The following is a 27,218-nucleotide window of genomic DNA, read 5'->3' as shown; positions in this document are numbered from 1 at the left end:
ATTCGCTCGCTCAGCTCCAAGAAATGTGGCTGTTCCAGCATCATCCGCAGTCATCAGGCCGGCGCTGCAGCCCGCCTGTCTGCACTCAAAAGCCGTTCTCACGGCTACCCAAATAAATCCTCAAAAGAGTGTATTTTCGGGTGTCCCGGCCACAGCCGAAGGTGTTTTGTGTGTAGCACGCATGCCCACTGTCCAGTGCCCATCACTACACATAAGCACATCCTGTCATACAAACCCCGCGCACATAAAGTCGACCCAAATCGACTGCGCTTCACATGTGATATATGTGCCCACCCAAAAGTGCCCACACATATCATATCAGGCAGGTCTTACGGTTTCTGTAAAAACGAAACCGGACAACGCCCCGTCTTCACGACTAAAAGCTGCATTGAGTGTGTTAAATGTGCCCGTTACTACGCAACCACATATACACACAAAGATAGCAGTCCCCGCGGTCAGCGTACCCCGAGCCTCGCATGTCACAGACACGTGTGTGTCAAAACGCACCGAAGCGGCCCCGTTATTAACAGATCGGAGCGCGCTTCGCACACACCCCCTTGCATTACATGCAAATGCATGGGAAAAGCTCCCGGGGGTTTCACAATGGGTGCTGGACATCATAAAAAGAGGCTATTCGCTCCAGTTTCGACGGCGCCCTCACTGTTACACGGCGCGCATCGAGACCACTATACAGGCAGATGCAGCACACCTGCTACGAGCCGAAGTGACCACATTATTGAGCAAAGGAGTCATAGAACCCCTGTCTCAAGGTCAGAGCGAAAGAGGGCTATACAGCAAATACTTCCTGATACCGAAAAAAGACGGGGGAGTCAGGCCCATACTAGATCTAAGACAACTGAACAAAGCGCTGGTGAAGCGAAAGTTCAGAATGCTCACGACCAAGAAAATCCTCGCGCAAGTGTGCCGAGGAGACTGGTTTGTGTCAGTGGATCTGAAAGACGCGTATTTTCAAATACAGATAGCGTCGCGTCACAGGCGATTTTTGAGATTCGCCTTCGAGGGCCAAGCTTATCAGTACACAGTCCTGCCATTCGGTTTGTCCCTAGCACCCCGTACGTTTACGAAGTGCATGGACGCAGCGCTCGCCCCGCTCAGACTGAAGGGAGTGCGAATACTGAATTATTTGGACGATTGGCTGATTTTAACGCAATCTCGCTCAGTGCTCAGGGAGCATACGACCATGTTACTCGATCACCTCGAGAATTTGGGTTTGAAAGTCAATTGGGAGAAAAGCTCGCTGAACCCCAGCCAGAATATCTCCTTCCTGGGCATAGAACTGGATTCGCAGTCAATGACAGCGAAGCTATCGCAAGAGCGCGCGCTGAACATTCAGAGAGCAGTGAGCGCGCTCTGCTGCAGCACGTCTGCCCCGCTCAAGACCTTTCAAAGAGTGTTAGGTCTTATGGCCTCAGCATCATCAGTTCTACAGTTAGGGATGCTCTGCATGCGCCCACTGCAGTTCTGGCTGAGAGCGCGAGTGCCGCGCCGAGCGTGGGCGTCCGGTCGACTCCGTCTCACGATCAGAGATGCGTTACAGCCCTGATGCCGTGGAGAACAGCCGGCTGGTACCAAACAGGTGTCACTCTAAAGAGACCCTCGAAGGTGAAAGTAGTGTCCACGGACGCGTCCACCTCGGGATGGGGAGCGCTGCTAGACGGCAGACCGTCGTTCGGCCAGTGGTCAGAACGCGAGAAATCACTGCATATCAACTGCCTCGAAATGATGGCAGTGGAGAATGCGTTGACATATTTTCTTCCCTTATTGAAGGGAAGTCATGTATTAGTCCGCTCCGACAACATATCGGTAGTGGCTTACATAAATCGCCAGGGCGGTCTCAGGTCCAGAAAACTACATGCACTTGCAGAACGCCTTCTGGTATGGGCTCATCGCAACCTGCGCTCGCTGAGGGCAGCGCACGTGCGGGGGACCCTAAATGTAGGACCAGACAGACTGTCCAGGAACAATGTTCCGGCGGGCGAATGGTCGCTGCACCCTCAGACGGTGCAGCTATTATGGAAAACATTCGGCAGAGCGGAGATAGATCTATTTGCATCTCAGGACAAAGCTCATTGTCTAGAATTCTTTTCCAAAGCCAAGGACGCACTAGCCCATGCGTGGCCCCGCCCTCGTCTTTATGCTTTTCCCCCAGTCTCTCTCCTACCTCAGGTGATAGAGAGGGTGAAGGAGGAAGGGTGTGCAATACTGCTAATAGCGCCGTTTTGGGGGAACCAGCCTTGGTTCCCAGCGCTGATGCAGATGACGAGCATCGCACCGTGGCCAATACCTGTGAGGAGAGACCTCCTCTCGCAGGCGGGCGGCACGATTTGGCACCCTCACCCCGAGCTGTGGTCCCTTCATGTATGGGTCACCAGGGAATATATGATGAACTCCCCACAGGAGTGATATCAACGATCACACAGGCTAGGGCTCCATCTACTAGACGGCTCTATGCCTCGAAGTGGTCGATATTTGCGGACTGGTGCACAGCCCGCGGATCTTCACCCACAGACTGTGGAGTGACAGATGTACTTTCCTTCCTACAAGAGCTGCTGGACAAGGGCAGGTCCCCGTCCACGCTCAAAGTTTATGTGGCGGCCATAGCAGCGTTCTCGAGGACAACGCTAGGTCAGTCAATAGGGAGGAACGATTTAATCATACGCTTCCTTAGAGGAGCTAAGAGATTAAATCCACCCAGACCGCCTTCAGTCCCAACGTGGGACCTTTCTGTGGTGCTGGACGCTATGAAGGGCGGACCATTCGAACCACTACAGGCGGCTGAATTAAAATATCTGTCTCTTAAGGCTATATTCCTCCTAGCGCTCGCTTCAGTGAAGCGCGTAGGAGACTTGCACGCGCTCTCCGTGGGCGCGACATGCATGGAGTTTGGACCTAACGACTCTAAAGTTATACTCAAACCCAAGCATGGATATGTGCCAAAGTCTATTAACACACCGTTTCGAGCACAGGTCATCGCACTGTCTGCTCTACCGGTTGTGGATGAAGAGGCTGACGCGAGACTCTTATGTCCAGTTAGAGCGCTAAGAGTCTATGTGTCTCGCACGTCTGCTTTTAGACAGACAGAACAGCTGTTTGTCTCGTTTTACGGGCATTCTAAAGGAATGGCTGCGTCAAAACAGACTTTATCCAGATGGATAGTGGATGCTATTGCACTGGCGTACGAGTCCAAGGGCATGCAATGCCCGCTGGGTGTCAGAGCACATTCCACGAGGGGCGTGGCCTCGTCGTGGGCTTGGTCGAGTGGGATTAACTTGCAAGACATTTGTACGGCTGCAGGCTGGGCCTCTCCGTCTACATTCATAAGATTCTACAACTTGGAGGTTCCCGCCCTACAGGCCAAGTTGCTATCGGTCTAGATATTAACAGATATCTAGACCCATGTTCCAAGTTTATCCAGGTTGTTTACCTGCCCGGATACACCAGGAGCCAGTGTTTCTAGGGTCCTAATCCCCTTATACGTTCAAGCACGTTCAAGCACTATATGAACCCCGGGCTATCGCCCTCGGGTCTATGGTATCAGATCTTGGCATGCACGGCGTTTTACATTGGGTCCCCAAGCGTAAGCTTACGCTTACGCAGTACGAGAGACCTCTCGTAAGAGAACGTACTCGGTTACTAACGTAACCTCGGTTCTCTCAGAGAGGAAACGAGTACTGCGTACCTTGCCGTGCAAGCGCGTGCTCTGGGCGCTTTTATGATGAAAAAACCAGAGTGTAGCTGCCTTCGAGCGATATTTATAGGCTTGGATCACGCCACTTTCGGCGGGAGATGACGTATTAGGCGCGAAATGCCCTCATTGGAGCTGGCATCGCGCCAAGCCTCGCTCGATAGGTGCTGCAGTTGCTGCAGAGCAGCCAATAGGCACGCAATACGCCTCGCCTATGTCTGCTCACTGCGGCAACGCGTTTTACATTAATACAAAATTAAGGATAATTTTTTGGCTTCAATATCTCTCGCGGAAAGGATTTTCCCCAAGCGTAAGCTTACGCTTACGCAGTACTCGTTCCCTCTCTGAGAGAACGTCTAGGTTACGAAGGTAACCCACGTTCCCTGAAGGAGGGAACAGAGACGTTACATGGGATCTCGCCTGAGAGACCGATCATCTCTGAGCCTTATATAAAAAGGCCAATTGCAAATTGGCGAGTGGACGTGCGCGTCGGCCACTCCCCCGTACATACGGGTATATAAGATGGCGGCGCGCATCACTCAAACAGGTTTTCGCTGAAGAGCCGTCAAGCCGGCGTCAGCGCGACGCCAGGGGCGTGGCAGGGGAATGTAACGTCTCCGTTCCCTCCTTCAGGGAACGTGGGTTACCTTCGTAACCTAGACGTTCCCCTTCAGTCGAATCACTTCGACGTTACATGGGAACTAGCCCTATGGAAAAGGCCACGACCCTGACGCCGCGTTACGCAACAACTTCATGTGCTGACAAGTATACGTGCCGACAGGCGAAGTGTAACGTAACCTTCCCAACGCCCTGAGGCCCAATAAGGGGGCCCTTCCAGGGATGCCAGTTGTACTGAAGCATGGGTTGGGGGGGCGGAGCACATGAAATCTTTACATGTGGAAATGAGAATAATTCAATATATCCATAAAGGTTTTTAGGGATACACGAGGGAAACAGCGGTATCCTCCGCTGGAATAATAAAAAACTAAGCCACAACCTGCGGGGCGAAGGAGACCCAGGCAGGATCACAGTGCAGGGCTACTCCGCGCCTAGCCCTGACTGCGGGGCAGGAGGACCCAGGGTTCGCCGGAGGGAACATTCTGGGAAATAGCGCACGGATCCATGTGGGAATGGCGCCGCAAGCCGACACCAGCCGGTCTTCCCGCTCACCTGTGAGTCCTTATATTAGGACACGGGAGAACGGCCTCTACGCAAGGTTGTAGAACCAAGCGAAGGTGGGGTGTCGCCCAGCCCGCAGCTTCCGGTTTTTACATCTGCTGGTGAGGTGCCATGAACCAAGGATCACGGCTGTCCCTGAGTATAACAGGGAGAAGGCATCTACCACCCAGTTAGCCAACCTCAGTTCGGGGAGCATTCCCTTTCTGCTGAATCCCGAGGCAGATGAAGCTGCTGGTGCGGCTGAAGTGCCGAGTGATTCAAGTTTCACATATTTAACGACACAACATCGCAAGGCTGGGTCTGCCTCCTCCGGGGCAGAGCTTGCAGGTTCACCACCTGATCGCGGAAAGGCGTGGTGGGAACCTTGGGCACCGGGCCGGGGTCTCGACGGTAACGTGGAAGACGCCGGGCCCGAATTTCTCGACACACTTTGCTGGCAGAGACGCATGTAGGCCCTCTTAATGGGAGCCAGGGCAGTCAGGAGTGCTGTCTTAATGACAGGAATTTTAGCTCGACTGAGGCCAGTGGCTCCGATGGAGCGACCCGCGGCCCTGAAAGGCGACGGGGAGGTCCAAGAGGTATGAGGTGCGTGCTAAGTACCTCCGAGGAACCTGAGCTTGTCGGTACCCCACCCTCTTAAAGGAAGCCAGGGCAGTCAGGAGTGCTGTCTTAATGACAGGAATTCTAACTCGACTGAGGCCCACGGCTCCTAAGGAGCAACCCGTGGCCCTGAAAGGCGACGGGGGGTCCCAGAGGGTATGAGGTATTTCTTGACAGAGAAAACTTGTAGGTCTCCTACCCTCTTGACGGAAGCCAGGGCAGTCAGGAGCGCTGTCTTAATGACAGGAATGCTAGCTCGACTGAGGCCCATGGTTCAGTAGGAGCGTCCCACGGCTCTGAAGGCGACGGGAAGGTCCCAAGAGGGTATGGGGTGCGTTATGGGCACCTCTGTGAAACCTCACGACCAGAGAATGCTTACCTACTTTGCTCCATCTACTGCATGTGATATGTGGCGAAGCCGCGGCATATACTTGGAGTGTCGAGGGGACAGCCTGCGCTCAAACTCTCCTGCAGGAAGGGAAGCATTACTGCAATCGTGTATCTCTGTGGGTCCTCTCTTTTTAGCGAGAGGAATGCCAGCAAATAGACCTCATCTCAGTGCGTAAGCCTGCCTGGTCAAGGGAGCTCGGTACCGAGTGATAGTTGTATCACGGCCTGTGAAGGCCGGAGAGGTCTGGGGTGTCAACCTTTTCGTGCCCTACAGGGAGGGACTGCCGCGAGGGAGAGGTTACTAAGACCTGAGTCCGGGTGGGCCATCCTTGTAGCGCAACCAACAGACTACTCCTCGTCCTCCCTGGATTTGCACAGCGTCTGTGCAAGGAGGCTCGCTGGGGAAGGGCGTACTTGGGCCCCGGAGGTCAGCTGTGTGCCGGCGTTACTCTGAAAGAGGCAGCTGGCAATGAGAGGAATCGGAAGACGAGCGGATGTGGCTGGCCTACCGATATACTCCAACTAGCTGCGTCACGGGGTGGAGTCGCCATCCTGCAGGTGGGTGGACTGCCGTGAGAGCCGATAGACTGCACGGTTGAGTTTTCCTGCTTCAAGAGAATGGCGAGTAGCAAAATCTGCCACATTGGACTCCATGGGAGCAGATGGGGAGGTTGTAAGCCTCCATCGTACATGGCAACCCAACCCGTGGTAAGCCACGAGCTGGCTTGTCGGCCATACTGCGGGAAAACGCCAGTCCGGAGTGAGCCGAGATGCCATGCCCATCATGGGACTCGATCGTGCTGAAGCGGTCTCACATAAAACAAGCTTAGCAGCTCTTAGCGGCTAGAGCTGTCATGTGCCCCAGGAGCCTCTGATTTTGAGAGGGACCGCTGTGTTGTGTCTGATTAACCCAAAGACTACAGCACTGACTGCGCGCTCTATTGTAGTAAGGCGGGCTGTCTTGTTGGACCGAGTCGGCTCCCTAACCGAGGAAATGAATCCCCTCGGCTGGCCTGAAGGACCAGATGGCGGGGGTGCCGAAGCACCAGGTCCCTATGTTCGCACAACGGAACTCACGAGTGGGCTATACAAAGCACCAGCCGAAGAGACGGTTGATGATGCGAACTCCTGTCTGCCGAAGAGGGGACAGGGGAGCTCCCATGGCCTAAAAAAGGCAGGAAGGAGGGGGACTTGCCAAATGGAAGCACCTCACGCTGAAGAGCTCGACCCCCGGAGCAGACCGCCGAGGGGGTGTGTGTCGGGGGGAAATCGAGACGCGACAGCGGGTGCCCTTCAGGCAGATGGCTGCAACCCAGCCCTGGAGACGGAAACATACCTGTATGTGCTTCGTCGTGAGCGAGTGTGCCGACAGCCTGAGAAGGGATCGGGACAGAGCTCCATCCAGGGCGGATATTAACCCACCACACTTAACTGGACACGTGAAGTCGGGACTGAGAGATCCCGACCTCGTCCCGGGGGAGGGACATGCTGGATCGCGTCCTTCGCCAGTAGGAACGCGACCTCCGCAGGCAGAACAGAGGCACGCCTGCCCGAATAAGAATGTAAGGGGTACCTCTGAGTCTGGGCGGACGCCTGGGGCCGGGCCGTACCGTCCGTATCAACCAGGGTAGTGGTATCAAGGGAACGTTGACCGACGTGACCGTGGTGGGGCAGCCTAAGGGGAGACAGGGAAGGGGACAGAACCCAGAAGGATGAGCGTCCTGGGGAAGTGTCTAACTGCACTAAGCAGTGCTTACCTTCTTCCCTGGATCCCGCGCTGGCGAAGACCAGCCGCGAGTCTGGTTCTGAGGAGTGTAAGTGCTGCTCAGGAAGGAAACTCGAGGCCGAAGCCAGAGGTGAGAAATTTGCTCTTTTTGAGAAAATGTGGGTACCGTCGACCGTTGGCCGACGGCAACATTGAAGCACACAGTGGCTCCCGGCCCTCCACCGGGAGCGGGGAGCGTAGATGTTAGCATCCACTAAGGAGCAGTCTCAATCACCTCTGGAGGCCCGCGTCAGGGACGTTTCGCAGTTTTCTTGCGAGTGTTTCGGGCCGGTCCCTGTGCCGCGGGCGGCGCCACTCTCCTGCGGCTGGCTCTGCGCTTGCGGGCCCTTCTTGCCGACCTGGCGTCGTGGGCCTCCGCAGGGGGGCGAGCCGTAGATGTTGCGGCCGCAGGGGGGCGCCCTCGGCGACGTGCAGGCGGAGGCGGTGCCTCCGGCGGCGGGATGGAAGCATCGCGGCGGGGCAGGATGTGAAACGCCTCCGTCTGTCTCTGGGCTGCCGCGAACTGTTGGGCAAAGTCCTCGACAGAGTCGCCGAAAAGGCCCCTCTGGGAGATGGGAGCGTCGAGAAAGCGTGCTTTGTCGGCATCTGCCATCTGGGCCAGAGAGAGCCACAGGTGTCGCTCCTGGACCACAGCCGTGGACATCACCTGACCAAGGGCCCGCGCCGCGACCTTCGTCGCACGAAGGGCGAACTCGGTGGCAGCGCGGAGTTCCTGCATCGTACCTTGGTCAGGACCACCCTCGTGCAGCTGTTTCAACCCCTTGGCCTGGTAGACCTGCAGGGTCGCCATCGCATGCAGGGCCGAGGCGGCCTGGCCCGCAGCGTGAAAAGCGCGGCCCGCAAGGGCGGACGAGCGCTCACACGCCTTGGACGGGAGACGCGCCATAGCGCGCTCGACCTGGGGAACCGACGCATACCCCTGGCCGCCCCACCATCAAGGGTGGCGAGGGGAGAGGAGCTGGGCAGCGGGCGAGATGAAAAGGGCGCCCGCCAGGTCTTAACCAGCTCCTCGTGCACCTCCGGGAAGAATGGCACCGGGGGAGGGCGAGGCGATGCCGCCGGAGCCGTCCCCAGGAACCAGTCGCCCAGCCGAGAAGCCGATGGAGTAACCTCCAGGCCGATCCCCCTGGCGGCTCGGAGGAGCATAGCCGAGAGCTCGGAGTCTGCCTCCGACGGGGCAGCAACCGCGGAGGGGCGCCGCGCCGCCGGAAGAGCGTCCTCACTCCCTGACTCTCCCTCTGACGCAGCGTCAGACATCTCTTCCTCCTGTGGAGCGCCAAAGGAGACGCCCAGCCCGGCTGGCGGGGAGGCGTACTGCTTTGGCATCTCGACGGGGGTATGCTGGCGGGCAGAAGACCGCAGGGCTTTTGGAGCCGGCGGAACGTTCGGCACCGTGACTCGAAATTCCCCCTCGTGCCTCGCCACAGCGGCGGAAAAATTCCGCAGGCCGTGGGGCGCGAAGGGGGGCCTGCCCGCGAGCGAGCGGCGAGTCCTCAGCATTCCCATGGTCATGCTTTCGCAATGAATGCATGAACCATCCGTGAAAGCTGCCTCAGCATGTTCGATGCCCAGACATGTGAAGCAGCTTTCATGTCCGTCCAGGGAGGTGAGGAAACTGCCACACCCAGAAGCGCACGGCCGGAAAGCCATTCTGAAAAGAACGTCTTTACACAGCCGTGAGAAATTGCTCTTTTAGTCCCGGTCTGCCCAGGGAGGAAACCGCGGCACCACTGTGCACTCAATGGGGCTTGCTCGCTGGAAAGCAGGAGGCTTTTATGGCCGTGAAAACGGCCGCCCGCGGGACCCCGCTGGCGGCGCCGAGAAATTCACTCTTTCAGTAAAGCTTTGTTTCTTATTCGATCGGCGCACGCCAGCAGAGAAGAACAGCAGCAGCAGGAACGTGAAGTCTTTCTCTTTGAAGATTCTTCTTCTGGAGAAGGGAAGGCTTGAGCATGAAGGCTCTGAAAGCGAAAGTCTGTTTGAGTGATGCGCGCCGCCATCTTATATACCCGTATGTACGGGGGAGTGGCCGACGCGCACGTCCACTCGCCAATTTGCAATTGGCCTTTTTTATATAAGGCTCAGAGATGATCGGTCTCTCAGGCGAGATCCCATGTAACGTCGAAGTGATTCGACTGAAGGGGAACCGAGGTTACGTTAGTAACCGAGTACGTTTTTTTAGTGCAATTGGTTTCCTGACTTTTTCTAAGTAAAGTCAACTTATTACTTTTTACAGTGTAGTCAGAAATTCGACAGTCATTTATACTGATGGTAACACACAGGGAAAATGTGTAACGGACACCTCGCCTGTGCAAATGGGGAAAATGATGATTAAAAGATACTTAACATTGGCCGGCCGCATGTCATGTTGTTTATTACTTATCAGAGCTGATGAAACCGGAGAAATTTGCACTACATTAAACAAAATAGTCCACACATAAGATGAAGCCTGTGTGCATGTTTACTGTAACTCTATAAAGATTTTCATTGAGGAAATAAACAAATATCCTGCTAAATTTTCAGACTTTGAAGCATAGGCTACTGCCACATAAAACTCCATGCGATCGCCTAAATATGAGCTACTTTGAAAACTTCTTAAACACAGCTAGTTTTATCCACGCCTGGTTGCAGAATAATTTACTGAGGATGCTTCAAGAAGTGTGCTCTAGCCTCAATGAACATACATTTTCACATATATTGTTGTCCCGTTCATTGCTGTTTCAAGTGTGAATCCCACATAAATACTGTATACGGATGTTAGGGCTGCATGATTATGACAAAAATCATAATTGTTGATTATTTCCTTAAAATTGTAATTGTGATTATTAATTAACGATTATCACAATCTACATTGATTTATGTTTTAAATAGCTTTATACCATTGTTTGAAGCAACTGCATGCCACAATTAAAAAAAAAAAAAACTCCTCAAAAACTTTTATTGTCAACAATACATATGCCGGTATCAATTTTCATGTTGCGATTAATTGATAATGCTTTTATGTGTCATAATACAGTATAACAGGTTTAATAACTATTTTCTAATAACAAAAATAACTGAACATTTAAATACAATAAAAGCAATACAAAAAATTGTATAAAGTTTACACAGATTAAAGTGCAAACTAATTATAAAGACCAATAGGTATCACTTTACTGTAAGATCTCGTAGTTAATGCATTAATATTCAGAATGAGCAATAGCTACATTTGCTACAGAGGTTATTAATCTTTATTAAAAAATACAACTCTTAGTTCATGTTAGCTCATTAAATAACAATGTTACAACTTTTGATTTTAACAATTTGTTATTAAATATTGGAATTACCTAAGATTAATGAATGTTTTGAAGAATTTTTCATTCGTTTATGTTAACTAGTGAATTAACTAATGTTAACTAATGAAGCCCTAATGTAAAGTTTGACCGAACATTAAAGAATCAAAACACTTTTCAAACAATATCTAGGGCATGTTATAGTCCAGATTAAAATATAAAAAAGTCTGAAAATAAATCAAATAATAAATAATAAATAAATAAATAAATAAATGAATGGCTATTTCAATCATTTAAACTCTTTTCAGGAACAGAAAGCTGTTTTGTTTCCAGGGTTTCCGGGGTATGTTTATTATGTTTAGCGCCATCTGCTGTCAGAGAATGAAAGTGTGCTTTCATCCAGAGCGTCTCTCATATGCTCTGCCATGTGCTTCTCATCTGTGCCTGTTTACATCAGTGTGCACACGTCTTTGACGCAGCATACAGTGCTGTTGTGCATTGTGACCAGTTGATGGGAAATGTTATCTTAAAATGCATTCAAAATTATGTTACAAATATTTGTTATTAATAATTATTCTCAGTATTTTGATGTGCCCACAATAACAATATTGATTCGCCTCTCATAACATGACATAAACTTTAAACAGGCCTCTTAAAAGGATAGTTCACCCAAAATTGAAAATGTGATGTTTATCTGCTTACCCCCAGTAACCTACATGTGTAGCGCTCTGGCGTAATATACGCAAATGCCGGAAGCGATCTGTCGCGTGTATACAACACTCATTGTTTACACAGTGCACAGAGATTTTGGGTATAGCAGCTATTTAAAGGTCCGATTACGCAATCATGGTATCTGTAAACGTGATGGCGAATAGAAATTCAATTAATTGTACAGCCCTAGTGGATGTAATTTCTGCAATGTGTATATGTCTCAAAAAAAAGAACTGTTTTATACAAATTCTGAATTGGATTATATATAGCCTAGAAAGCACACAAAGATCACTCACTTTGTAATCCCTGAAAAGCTGTCCTTCATCTTAGTTAATCGTGATCTCGTTATGTTTTGTTATAATTAGAGGATTTGTGAGCTTGCACTGGACTTAGCACTAGACAAAAATAAACTTTTTCAATTTCTCCTGAGCACAAACACAAATATGCATTGTATAGTTTGCCAGCTCTGTTTTTCCAATAAAATATTGAATAGATAATATCTCAAGTTTTTCTGCGGGTGCTTAGCCATTTCGTGGGCACTCGAGCGAAACTTAAATCTGTCACTTCTTTTCTCCTCTTCTTATTGCTAGGAAAGCAGTCAAGACTTGCATTGCTTCTCTTGTTGCCCTTTGACTGAAAATTACAACCAAAAGCCACACAATGTAGCATCATATCTGTATTTTATTTTCCAAGTTGTATTCCGAGTTGTGTTGCGGTAAAAAAAGCAATACTGTAGGTGCAACAGTGCCAGTAGTTCACCGAGTGCAACCAGTCTATATAATCAAAATAATGGCGTCCCCCATAGTCAATGTGGATTTTGAAAATAATGTAAATCTTTTTTTTTTTTTTTTTGCTGCATATTTTAGTAAGATACATTTACGTTATATTAAGCCATACAAGTCTTAATACCCAAGGTTCCCTTTTTAAAAGGTACGTATAAATAGTAACACTTTGCAATAAGGTTGTGTTTGTTATCATTAGTCACTGCATCTGTTAACATTAACTAACAATGAACAAAATCTGCATACAGCATTTGGTAATCTTTATTAATGTTAATTTGTAGATATGCATTTCTGAACACTTAATAGGTTAATATTAGTTAATACATTAGGTAGCATTAATTCATTATTTCTTATGTTAGTTATACATTTACAATTTGTTAACATTCAAGTTGCATGCTGTTAACATAATTTAAAGCATTACTTATTATGAAATAACAATGATCATCACTTTTATTAGAGTAACCTAAAAGCAATAAGGCATTTTCAATAAGGCAAAATCATGGGATTGCTTCCTGGAAGCAAAGATAACAAGTATGTCAGTTTGTCTATGCAAAACTCACTGCCATAACATTAATGAAGATTCATTGAAGATAATTAATGCTGTAAAGAAGTTTTACTTATATAGTGATCTTCATAAAACTGTTTGAAGTTGTACATTTGACAATGTGATTTTAATTCCCATTTAGACTGATTGGCACAGCACAAAGCTACAAGCAATTTCTGAGAATTTCTCTGTTTCTGTGTTATTTTGCTTCATTATTTATCATGTTATATAACACAGTGAATCAGGGCCGGAGTGGGGCCCAGTTTAATGTCCAAGACCAGCCCACAACCTCTCTCTGGTGTTTTAAAAAACACTGATGGATAATTAAAAATATTTCCATCATTTTGACTGAAAAAAAAGAGAGAACATATTTAAACCTAGCACCTAAACTTTTTTTTTTTTTTTTGTTATCAGTACTGTACATGGTCCATATGCCTATGTGGATTTACTCTTTTTTTCTTTCAGGGTGTGTGTTTGTTTGTGTTTGTTTTTGTGACATATCAGGACACAAATTTGTGTAATAACATGGGTGTGACATAGGTATTACAAGGAGAGGGTGACTTATGAGGACATTGCCCATGTCCCCACTTTTCAAAAGGCTTATAAATCATACAGAATACGTTTTTTTGAGAATGTAAAGATATGCACAGTCTCCTGTGAGGGCTAGGTTTAGGTGTAGGGAAGGTGTAGGGTGATAGCAAATATCGTTTGTACAGTATAAAAACCATTACGTCTATGGAATGTCCCCACAATTCACAAAAACAAACATGTGTGTGTGTGTGTGTGTGTGTGTGTGTGTGTGTGTGTGTGTGTGTGTGTGTGTGAGAAAAAAAGAGAGAGAGGATAAGCATGCATGCTCTCTGTCAAGTGACATGAGAAAATAAATAGTAATAGTTTAATGCATAGTATAAGTAGCCAATGCTCTGCTTTAAATACAAAGCAAAGATGTGTGATTACTTATGAGTGTCCCTCTGGGAAATCAACCTGATTCTCCCAATGGCCACTGGTTGTGTTTAGATATAAAGATTGTGTTTTAAAAAGATGCACAGACATTAATTGTGTATAATAAATCAGTTGATTCATACATTCGTAATAAATTCATACATTCGTGTACGTGGGCAATATAATTATTATACATACAAATGGCTCCAGCTAGAAAGATGAAAGCTGGTTTCGGTATGCCCAAAGTCAAGATACTGCTTTCATTTAGTAAAGTTTTATTAGCACAGCCATTCTAGTGACAGTGAAAGTGCCGTAACTAAATTTGAAATATGAATGAAAAAGGGTAATATGGTTTACATTAAAACAATTTGATTTATGCACCAATTTCAACAGTAACTCAAGAATAATAGACAGTTATAAAAGTTCATTACATGCATTCACAGATATTGGTAAAACTTTATACACTACTAAAGTACTTACAAATCAATAACAAACTATTAGTTTTTATTTAATTCAGATAGAGTCTATACAAATAGTTAGTCCTTCATTCATTGTCACTGTAATTAACACAGCAGCCGTGTTAAATCTGCTAAAGTTTATTTTTATTTTTATTTTATTTTTGAAAGTGGATCAAAAAAGTTAATCTAAGTTGTCCTAAGACAAGAACGGGTATTGTTTTAGTTTTAGGACAAATGTTGACTACTATATATATAACTGTTTAGTGATAGAATTTATAATTATATTAAGTTGGACTTAAATGGACTTTCCAGCACTAAAATAAATAAATCAATAAATAAAAAATAGCCAAGTGTATGTTAGTTTACCTCAGCTGGCTTGGCAGTGAAGTTGCAAGCTCAATGTTAATGTGACAATAAAATTGTGATTGACCATTACTTTAATCTGGAATCTGGACCAGTGCCCCTGTCTTACACAGAACTGACTGTCCATTTCTTGTGAAAATAAAATTTCTAGAAGGGTGTAGTATGTGGTGGTATTTCAGGTGGTATTGATTGTGGTATTATGTTGTAATATTATATTCTGTATCAAACAACAAACAATTTGTCTGTGCACAATGAACATAAAAGTACACAAAATCACTTGTCAGATGTACATAGAAAAAGAACAGTTGGTATTTATTTATTTATTTGTTTGTTTGCTTGCTTTCTTGTTGCTTAATCATCTCACAACATAGTATTAGATGCAGATTATCTTTTGTTCAAACTGTTTGGTTCGAGCTTATTTGAAAAAAAAAGGATTTTGTGTGTGTTTTTATGTTGTAAAGATCTTAGGTTTTATTTGACTTTTCAAGAACTGAGAACACATTCTGTAAGTTAGATCAATATCTACAAAAGTCAACTAGCTGACGAATTGAACTGCTTGTCTGTTTATGTGGTATATATTCTAAAAAAATGCAGAATGCTGCTTATTTGAAATTCGAACTCTCCATTAAATTATTTAAAAGCTTTTACATTACTTTGATCAGACGAAAGGATTATAGGATTTGGGAGTCTGTCTCTGTCTCACACACACAAATCTCTTTGCTTTGCTAAAATAATTACTTTGATGCACTGTTCTCACATTATGTACAACATCTTTCGTTCAGATAAATTTGATATGTGTATATATATATATATATATATATATATATATATATATATATATATATATATATATTGTCTTTAGCATCCTTGCAACCATACAGAGAACAAGCAGCTTTGAAGAATGGATGGATGAATATGTGTTACCAAGAATTCCAATATCAATCTTTAAAAAATCCCACAGGACCCCTAAAGTCTTAAATAAGCAAGTTCCTGAACTACCAGTTCGGCCTGACCCTTGCAGTCATAGATTACCAGATTCTGGAATCACAAGACACCCTTGCCTTCCCCTGTGGAGAGTAAACAATTCATCAAAAGAAATGAATCAAACAGTGAGAGCTGCTCTTAAATAAAACACTCTCAAACACACTGTGAACTTGAGCATATATATATGTTTTGCAATGGCAGAGACACTTTGAGCACAAGGAGGAATCAGATAACTCATGTAGCCAGATCTTTGACTAAACATAAAATCTGACATCGATTACACCACAATAATCAGCCTAATCTCATGAAAGTATTTGTACAAAATATACATTTTATATGTTTGTAGAACAGGACGTCTTTTACTGTCAGTGACCCAGGACTGCACAACATTACATGTCATGCATAATATTAAAAAAAAGTCGGTAAGTACCTTGTCTGTTGCTTAGGGGCAGAACTTGAAAAGGTAATATATATCTTATCTATGCTCTTTCAACATCTAAATGTAATTTATCCGATGTAAAATAAGCTGCACTTCATTATATGACACCATGGCGTAACCATTACGTACGTATGGTTACAGCAATTCACAATTTGCAAGTCATGCAGATCCACGCAAAAGCTTGAGGTGCTGACAGATACTGTAAGTATAAATACAGTTTTTTTTCCTTTCTTATAAGAGAAAGAAATTGTGAGTTCATCCAAAATTGGTTTTGACTGGTTAGTATACAAGTTCAAGGCTGCTGCTGATAAACACACACCAATGCTGCACATTCTAAATAAGTGCTTGGCAATTATAAACAGTTCATAGTTAGATGTGATTATTCTGGTTAGTACAAAAAAGAGCATTGGTGACTTTTGGGATATTTTCACATCCACATTTTAAAAAAGCATTCAGCCACTCAAGGTCATATGATAAATAAGGGAGTCCAGAATCACACCGTTCATAAGAATACCCGCCACTGTTGGAATAACACCTTAATGCTCAATCTTCAGTGGCTTTTTATAAAATTAAAATTGTGTATCTTCAATTGTGACTACTTTTACTACTAAATGAATGCTTTTCTTTTTCTAATCACATTCTCAAGCATTATTGATTACATGGTCCCAGTTTACTCAGGTACATATTCTTTGCTGACTTTTGCTCTTGTTTTCCTTTAAGGTCTGGCACACCTGATGATGGGCGACCAAGGTATGGCCTATTTTACTTTCTTGTCCTCTAAAAGACCCACCTAATGAATTCATTGTTGGGCTATTGCTGGTCACTGGGGTTGTTCATGATTTGGTGATTCTCATAGACTGTATTTATGCACCAGTAGCACAGTGTGTCCCCTTTTGATCTAGTGTACAATGGTGGTCCATCCAGACCCACCACACCATGTCTATCAGTCATACATGGGTTTCATTTTCCATGGATAAAAATACACCAACAATCATTTGCTGAAGAAAACAAAAGTACTTGCAATTCACATCAAGCAAATCAAGCGTTACAACTTTCTTCTCTGAACAGGCATTTTTCTTTTCTTTAAAGGGTAAATAGTTTAATTTATTTATTGAAAGCATAACCCTTGAGATGTATTATCTCATTATGAAGGGGGTGTTAGAAAAAACAATTATATAACCATACAAACAAAATAACCTTATGTAACACACACTACAAATTCACAAACACAAATACCTGGCTCGTCCTCTCCCTTAAAATAGCTTTTAAGGGTTGAAATATTTCTTAGTATAAGACAGTGTTTTTCTTTATTTTCTTTCTTTCTTTCTTTTTTTTTTGGAAATACACTGACCAAAATTATAAACGCAACACTTTTGTCTCCATTTCCCACGAGCTGAACTCAAAAGATCTAAGTGTAAGGCTTCATCAGCAGACAGCTGCTGGCCTCCCCACCAGCAGGGGGCGCCCTGGTCTGTACATTCCTAGTGGTCGGCTAGTGACTCATCCTCCGAGCCAGAAGAGGGCATCATCACTTGGAACTCTCTTAAAGCCTCCCAGTCATTAGCCTCATTTGCACCACCTGTTTCTAGCCCTACTTAAGTCTGCTTCTCACTTGCTGTTGTGTTCAGTCTTGAGCTAGTTTGCCTCAGTGTTTCTGTGAGTACTGTTTAAAGATTAGCTCTTTGTTTTTTGACCATTGTGTCTCTTTGTTTTTCCTGTTTACTTTTGATTGGAAGCTCGGCTTCTTGTTACTTTTGTTACTTGACACATCTTCAGTAAAGACTATTTTACTTTTGAAATCTGAGACTGAATACTCCTTTGTTCTCACATCTGCACATGGATTCACACAGTTGAGGGAGTAGCTCTAAGTTAGTGTGTGCTTCCTCTCACACCAGAGACCCGGGTTCGATACTCACCTCTGACAAGACTCATCACAGCAAGACTGAACCATGGAATCGAATCCAGCAGAAGAGCCATCACCAGTTTCAAATGTTGAACGTATTCTAAGTATTCTCTCAGATCAAGCTGCTACCGTACAGAGACATGACCAAGCCCTCACCGAGATCCTTCAGCGCTTAAGTACACCGTCTCCTAGTGCCCAGCCTGTGCCAATTCCAACTGAATCTATTAGACCTATAATTTTGTCATCCTCAGAGCCCAAGCTACCTGCACCTGAGCGGTTTGATGGGAACCCTGGCAAGTGTCGTGGATTCATTACACAATGTACTTTGGTCTTTGGTCTACAGCCGAGTTGTTTTCCCACTGAAAGCAGTAAGGTGGCTTATATCATCACGCTCCTTACAGGAAAGGCTTTGGACTGGGCAACTGCTTTATGGGATCAGCAATCTCCACTCACAGAGAATTCTGACACTTTCATCTCAGAGATGAAGAGAGTTTTCTACCACCCGGCCAGTAGAGGTGATGCAAATTATCACTTACTTCGTCTTTCCCAAGGGACTAGGAGTGTTTCCGAGTTTGCCATAGAATTCCGCACCCTGGCTACAGAGGCTGGGTGGAATTCACAAGCTTTGAGAGCAGCCTTCCACAATGCTCTATCACCTGAGATTAAGGATGAGTTGGCATTCAGAGACCCCGCTCCAGATCTAGAATCTCTTATTGATGTGGCAACTCGGGTAGATCATCGTCTCCGGGAGCGGCAACAAGAGCGACAACTGGAGACTAAACAATGTAAGACAACGGAGCAGGCTTGCCCTATTACACCAACTTTTAATGATCTTGAAGAGCCTATGCAGTTGGGGAGAGCCAGATTGACTCAGGCTGAGCGTGACAGACGAATGAGGGAACGTTGCTGCTTGTATTGTGGAAGGCCTGGTCACTTTCGCCTTTCTTGCCCGGAACTGTCGGGAAAAGCCAGCTCTCGCCCGGGAAAAGGGGGTCCTGGACGAGAGTAGACACCACCCCCAGTCCATCATCTGGAGTCTTTCTCCCTGTCACCATCAGCCAAGGCGACCAACAGCATCAGCTCCAGGCCTTTATTGACTCTGGAGCTGCGGGGAACTTTATGGATGTAGACGTGGCCAAGGACTTAGGCATAAAGACTTTGACTCTCCAAAGAGCTCTCTCTATCACAGCACTGGACGGTCGACCCCTGGGCTCTGGACAGGTCAGTAAAAGCACCACACCTCTCTTATTACGAATAGGACAACACCAGGAGAAGATGAAGTTTTTTCTTACTCAATCACCACAACTTCCTTTAGTATTGGGCTATCCATGGCTGTTTCAACACAACCCTCAAGTTGATTGGACTGAAGGGGTAGTGAGGAATTGGGGAACAAATTGCTGTATTTCTAACTTTTCCTTATGTCATCTTTCCGAGCCATCACAGACCACCCCAGGGACCCATCCAGTTGGTGCTACTGTGGGCATCTCTTCTGTGAACACCGGGGTACTGACCACATCCAAACTCAGAACCATTGTCAATGAACCTCCAGTGCACACCCCAGAGTCAACTTTAAAACTTCAGTCAGCAAACCTTCTCAAGTGTTCTGAGGTAAAGAATCATGTTTCTAATCAAGCAGAACCCTCCCCTAAACTTGCTCAAGTTCCCTCAGAATATGCTGATCTAATTGAAGTTTTCAGCAAGACCAGAGCTGCTGCGCTACCCCCTCATCGACCCTATGATTGCGCTATTGAATTGCTCTCTGGAACATGTCCTCCTCGAGGGAGACTCTATTCTCTTTCAATCCCTGAGCGGGCTGCGATGGACAAATACATCAAGGAGTCCCTAGAAAATGGGTTCATTCGCCCATCGACCTCCCCTGCTGGAGCTGGATTTTTCTTTGTTGAGAAAAAGGATGGAGGATTACGCCCTTGCATAGACTACCGAGGCCTCAACCGAATAACCATCAAGAATCGGTATCCTTTACCTTTAATGACCACAGCTTTTGAGATCTTGCAGGGGGCTACCATTTTCAGCAAGCTTGATCTTCGAAATGCCTATCATTTGGTTAGAATTCGAGAGGGGGACGAATGGAAGACTGCTTTCAACACCCCTACCGGCCATTTTGAATACCGAGTCATGCCCTTTGGCCTGGTCAATGCCCCAGCAGTCTTCCAGGCATTCATTAATGATGTCCTCCGGGATACTCTGAATACATTTGTGTTTGTATATCTTGACGATATTCTTATCTTCTCTAGCAGCTACCAAGAACATGTTCAGCACGTTCGTCAAGTCCTTCAGAGATTACTACAGAACAGGCTATTCATCAAACTAGAAAAGTCTGAGTTTCATGTACCCAGAGTGTCATTTCTCGGCTTTATTGTGTCCAAGGGCTCCCTCCAAATGGATCCAAGCAAGGTCAGAGCTGTGCTAGACTGGCCCCAACCAAACTCTGTGAAACAGGTACAACGTTTCCTTGGCTTTGCAAATTTTTATAGAAGATTTATTCGAGATTTTAGTTCTGTTGCAGAACCTATCATTGCACTGACCAAGAAGGAACTTCGACCATTCAAGTGGTCCAAAGAGGCAGAGGGAGCATTCAACAGGTTGAAGAAACTTTTCACTTCTGCTCCTATCTTGACCCTCCCTGATCCTGAAACACCCTTTGTGGTGGAGGTGGACGCATCAGATTCAGGGGTTGGTGCCGTGCTATCCCAGAGGAGCAGTGTTGACAACAAGCTCCACCCATGCGCTTACTTTTCCCGCAAGCTTACACCCACCCAAAGGAATTATGATATAGGAAATCGAGAGCTGCTAGCAGTTAAGATGGCACTTGAAGAATGGAGGCACTGGCTTGAGGGAGCCAGATTTCCTTTCCTCATCTGGACGGACCACCAAAATCTCACCTACATTCGAGAGGCTAAGAGGTTGAACTCCCGACAAGCCCGCTGGGCTTTATTTTTTAACAGATTCAATTTCACCCTTTCATATCGCACAGGGTCCAAGAATACAAAACCAGATGCCCTGTCCAGACAGTTCAGCCCACCAGAGGGGGTGGCAATGCCAGAAACCATCTTACCTCACTCCAAGATTGTGGCCTCTGTTCAGTGGGGTCTGGAAGCCGCTGTCAGGAGGGCACACCAGCAGCATCCTGGACCGGAGAATGGTCCTCCTGGCCTTCTGTTCGTACCCTGTCACCTCCGTTCTGAAGTCCTACAGTGGGCACATACCTCCCCTGCCTCGGGTCACCCTGGAGCCACCAGAACTTGTAAGCTGATCCAGAAGAAATTTTGGTGGCCAAAACTACAGAAAGAAGTTCGAGCATTTGTGGCTGCTTGCTCCGTATGCGCACAAAATAAGGATCCCAGAACCCACCCTCATGGCCTGTTACACCCTTTGCCTGTCCCGAGACGCCCATGGTCCCATATATCATTGGACTTTGTCACTGGTCTTCCCGAGTCCCAAGGTAACTCTGTCATTTTGGTGGTGGTGGATCGATTTTCTAAAGCATGCCATCTCTTACCTCTGCCCAAGCTCCCCACAGCAAGCCAGACTGCTGAGTTGCTCATGAAACATGTGTTCCGTATCCATGGATTCCCTCAAGACATGGTTTCTGACAGAGGTCCTCAGTTTACTTCCAGATTTTGGAAGGCTTTTGGCCATCTTATTGGATCCACCATCAGTCTTTCCTCTGGCTTTCACCCCCAGTCTAACGGGCAGACGGAAAGGGTCAATCAGGACATAGAAAGGTCATTAAGGTGCTTGGTAAAGAACAATCACACTACTTGGAGTTCTCAGTTAATTTGGGCTGAATTTGCACACAACACTCTGCATCACTCATCTTTGGGTATGTCCCCCTTCGAATGTCAGTTTGGTTTCCCCCCTCCTCTGTTCCCTGGCCAAGAATCAGAGGTCTCTGTCCCAGCAGCCACTCAACTCATTCACAGAATTAAAAGAACCTGGAAGCGAGCTAGAATGGCCCTGTTGAAGGCTTCCAGACAACAGCAGAGACAGGCCAACCAACGTCGAAGATTGGGACCTACGTTCAGGCCAGGTCAGAGGGTCTGGCTTTCCACCAAAGATCTCCCTCTGAGAGTGGAATCCCGCAAACTCGCTCCTCGCTATGTGGGCCCCTTCAAGATCCTAAAGAAAATTAACCCAGTCTCTTACCGCCTTCTCCTACCCAGGTCTATGAGAATACACCCTACCTTCCACATTTCACGGCTAAAACCAGTTTTTTGTTCTCCTCTTTCCCCAGCCAGCAAGCCTGCTCCTGTTCCTCGTATTATCAATGGCAAGCCTGCTTACACTGTCCACAGGTTGCTGGACTCACGGAAAGTGCGGGGGGGCACACAATACTTGGTAGACTGGGAAGGCTATGGCCCGGAGGAGCGATCATGGGTTCCTGCCAGGGACATTCTAGATCCTTCATTGATTAGAGCCTTTCACCAGAACTATCGTCAAAGGAACGTCAGGAGCCGTTCATAGAGGAGGGGCTCCTGTAAGGCTTCATCAGCAGACAGCTGCTGGCCTCCCCACCAGCAGGGGGCGCCCTGGTCTGTACATTCCTAGTGGTCGGCTAGTGACTCATCCTCCGAGCCAGAAGAGGGCATCATCACTTGGAACTCTCTTAAAGCCTCCCAGTCATTAGCCTCATTTGCACCACCTGTTTCTAGCCCTACTTAAGTCTGCTTCTCACTTGCTGTTGTGTTCAGTCTTGAGCTAGTTTGCCTCAGTGTTTCTGTGAGTACTGTTTAAAGATTAGCTCTTTGTTTTTTGACCATTGTGTCTCTTTGTTTTTCCTGTTTACTTTTGATTGGAAGCTCAGCTTCTTGTTACTTTTGTTACTTGACACATCTTCAGTAAAGACTATTTTACTTTTGAAATCTGAGACTGAATACTCCTTTGTTCTCACATCTGCACATGGATTCACACAGTTGAGGGAGTAGCTCTAAGTTAGTGTGTGCTTCCTCTCACACCAGAGACCCGGGTTCGATACTCACCTCTGACAAGACTCATCACAGCAAGACTTTTTCTATGTACACAAAAGGCCTATATCTCTCAAATATTGTTCACAAATCTGTCTAAATCAGTGTTAGTGAGCACTTCTCCTTTGCCGAGGTAATCCATCCACCTCACGGGTGTGGCATATCAAGATGGTGATTAGACAGCATGATTATTGCACTGGTGTGTCTTAGGCTGGCCACAATAAAAGGCCACTCTAAAATGTGCAGTTTTGTCACACAGCACAATGCCACAGATGTCGCAAGTTTTGAGGAAGCGTGCAATTGGCATGCTGACTGCAGGAATGTCCACCAGAGCTGTTGCCCGTGAATTGAATGTTCATTTCTCTACCATAAGCCGTCTCCAAAGACGTTTCAGAGAATTTGGCAGTATATCCAACCGGCCTCACAACCGCAGACCACGTGTAACCACACCAGCCCAGGACCTCCACATCCAGCATCTTCACCTCCAAGATCCTCTGAGACCAGCCACCCGGACATCTGCTGCAACAATCGGTTTGCATAACCAAATAATTTCTGCACAAACTGTCAGAAACCGTCTCAGGGAAGCTCATCCGCATGCTTGTCGTCCTCAGTGGGGTCTCAACCTGACTGCAGTTTGTCTTCGTAACCGACTTGAGTGGGCAAATGTAGGGCTGCAACTAACGATTATTTTAATAATCGATTAATCTGTCGATTATTTTTTCGATTAATCGATGAATCGGATAAAAAATTAAAACCAAGACAGGCATTCATTTCCAACCCTTTATTCAAAAACAGAGCTAAAATCTTTAGAAAGTGCACAAACATGTTGCTCCTTGAGCTGTTATAATAATAATAAAATAAAATAAAAATGGACTAACACAAACATACACATGTATGCTTTACATCTGCCAAATATATAGACTTTTTTTTTTAAATAAAGTGCCACATGAGCTGCTAGAACAATAAATAATTTATAAAAAAAATAAAAAACAATACAAATCAGAAAATGTATAATTTTAGTGAAGCCGTCATCTTCAACTATCGACAGAGGCCTCATGTCAGTGACGAGCATGTTGAGGATACTTGCTGTGGTGTACATGATGCATTTCCCAACAAGAAGCCTCTCATGGTTTGCCGTTTTTTTCTGGAATCAAAAAGACAGTATGAGTATGTGTAATAGCACAATTTTTACATAAACTAAATACATACATACATACTGTGCATACTTATTTTAGTTGTTTAGTAAGTGTAGTAAGTGCAAGATTAATTTATACACCACATTTAAACACAGCTTAAGATGACCAAGTGCTATAAAAGAACTTTAAAATTAACACACAAATATGTCAATAATAACCTATATGGGACAAAGCACAGAATATACACTGCAAAAAAATGCTTTTCTAACTTAGTAGTTTTGTCCTGTTTTCAGTCCAAATATCTAAAAAAATATTAAATCAAGATACATTTACTAGACACATGAAATAGCATAAGAACACCTAAAAAACACCTCAAAATTAAGAGATTGTTCGCTTAAAACAAGCGAAATAATGGGGTAAGAAAAATAATCTTAATGATATATAATCTTAAACAGAAGTTTTAAGCATCACTAAATTTTCTCATACCATATTTTTCTTGCCTAGTAATCTTGATTTAAGATTTTTTTTAGATGTTTGGACTGGAAACGGGAGAAAATTACTAAGTAAGAAAACTGTTTTTTTTTTTTTTTGCAGTGTAGCTATACATGATTGACAACACATTGAAAAATGAATGGTCCAAAAAAGGCGAGTGAATAAAAACGTGTCTTTAGTCTTGCAAAGCAAAGTAACTATGCCACCCCTGTTTTACTACTGTTATTAACGAGCTAACGCTAACTTGTCATGCTTGTGAAGCTGGATAACGAGTAACGTTAAACACCAGCACCAGGGACATTACGTTCATCACTTCAAAACGGAACAAAAGTAGGATTCTATAGTGACTTACCCTGCTGTTGAACTCCTTTCCTCCTCATCAAACACTCCAACGTGTTTGCGTTTCAGGTGCTGGATCATTGCCGTGCTGCTCCCGTGCCATGCCATATCGCTTTTGCAGTTTTATTTTGCAGTTTGCAGTTTTTCTGTTTATTTACTGAGAAATGCTACCACATCTTGGATGACTTGGGTCGCACGGATTTCTCTGCCTTCGCCATGCCTTCGTTTTTTTTAATTTTTGCTCCGCCCTGTCTATGAGGCGCCGAACTCTGGTAGCATCAGGGGCGCGAGAGAGACTGAGTGTGTTCACTCCGCGCTCAAATAAAGTTTTTTTTTTTTTAATAATCAAATTTATCTGCGTCGCGCAACACAATTGCAACGTTGTTGCAGCCCTAGGCAAATGCTCACATTCGATGGCGTTTGGCACTTTGGAGAGGTGTTCTTTTCACGGATGAATCCCGGTTTTCACTGTACAGGCCAGATGGCGTTGTGTGGGTGAGTGGTTTGCTGATGTCAAAGTTGTGGATCGAGTGGCCCATGGTGGTGGTGGGGTTATGGTATGGGCAGGTGTATGTTATGGACAACGAATACAGGTGCATTTTGAATGCACAGAGATACCATGACGAGATCCTGAGGCCCATTCATCCTGAGGCTCATTCATCTACGACCATCACCTCATGTTGCAGCATGGTAATGCACGGCCCCATGATGAAAGGATCTGTACTAGAGATGCGCGGATGGGCTCAATCGTCACCCGAATCCGCAGCTTCAAATAAATGATCCGCCCGCCACCCACCCGCACCTATATTTTCTTTGATTTAAATAACCGCACCCGACCCGCACCCGATCGTCATATTACATTTATTGTAATTCTTAGTTTTGCATGATGATATGATAAATTGATGGTTCATGTTAACAGCAGATTGATTCAGCTGATCTGCAAATCGCTGCACACTTATATACGTTTAATCAATCATGATTTTAAGCCAAATCCATGCAGAAAAGAATAACGTTAACTGACATCTGGATGCGACTCTCCACAATCTCTGACGAAATCGGTCTGGTTTTCTCTGTATTAGAGCCGCTCTGATCTATTTGAACGCATGCTTGGACTGAAGTTTACAGGGGTTCACCAGTTTAAGAAAGGTCTGATCGTAAAAATCTGCTTCTTTTTATTTTTAAGGTATTGTTTTCATTATAATCTACTGATTCAAATAAGTTATCATTAATAATTATTATTATACCATTGCACGCCTAGCCTGACATGCTCTCGCGTATGAATGAACAGGCAGCATCTGTGGACGCATCAGGCACAATCGTCAAATATATTTCAAAAGAAGCCGGCGCCAAGGTCCTGACCACATCACTGTCTTTACTGGGTGTTTTTAGGGAATATTTCAATTTATTAACATGCGACTGAATTAGCTATTCATGTGTTGGACTGTGATGATGTTGGCTAATGCAGCTGAATGATGCGCATCTGAGACGTGGGTAAACGCAAAGCGACCAATCGACTACACCACTGCATTACCATGCTCAAATAGCATTACCACAGGCATAACTCCCTTCAAACTTTATATGGAATGTCACCGTTTCTGTCACCAAAAACTTCTAGAACAGGCAAATACACACACGCACACAAATGAAATCGTCTGCCTGATGAAAAACGTATTTAAAACACGTTCAAGTTTTAGAAAATGTAGATAATATTTGCATCATTATTGATTTATCTCATCCACCCGCGACCCACCCGCAAATAATCAGAATGCATTTTTTTATTACCCGACCCGCCCGACCCGCGGATTATCCGCAGCGCCCGCGGATATAACCGCCATCCGCGCATCACTAATCTGTACACAATTCCTGAAAGCTGAAAACATCCCAGTTCTTGCGTGGCCAGAAAACTCACCGGACATGTCACCCATTGAGCATGTTTGGGATGCTCTGGGTCGGCGTATATGACAGCATGTTCCAGTTCCTGACAATATCCAGCAACTTTGCACAGCCATTGAAGAGAAGTGGACCAACATTCCACAGGCCACAATCAACAACCTGATCAACTCTATGCGAAGGAGATGTGTTGCACTACATAAGGAAAATGGTGGTCACACCAGATACTGACCGGACCCCCCAATACTGTAAAACTGCACATTTCAGAGTGGCCTTTTATTGTGGCCAGCCTGAGGCACACCTGTGCAATAATCATG

The 27,218-nt window shown here is 45.7% G+C and overlaps 1 protein-coding gene across 4 annotated transcripts in view; it reads left to right on the top strand.

Annotated features, from left to right (window-relative positions):
* nrxn1b (neurexin 1b) overlaps positions 1–27,218 on the top strand; it is a 179,372-nt gene that overhangs the window by 7,467 nt on the left and 144,687 nt on the right. For all 4 annotated transcript variants that reach the window (XM_073834315.1, XM_073834314.1, XM_073834313.1 and 1 more), the window contains exon 2: positions 16,877–16,906. In XM_073834315.1, coding sequence (XP_073690416.1) covers positions 16,877–16,906 — 30 coding nt within the window. The remainder of the gene's footprint in view (positions 1–16,876; positions 16,907–27,218) is intronic.

This window comes from Garra rufa, chromosome 2, assembly GCF_049309525.1.
Source record: "Garra rufa chromosome 2, GarRuf1.0, whole genome shotgun sequence".
NCBI classification, from domain to species: Eukaryota; Metazoa; Chordata; class Actinopteri; order Cypriniformes; family Cyprinidae; genus Garra; species Garra rufa.
The sequence above is the reverse complement of the archived record's forward strand: the minus strand, read 5'-3'. Positions and strand labels throughout refer to the sequence as shown.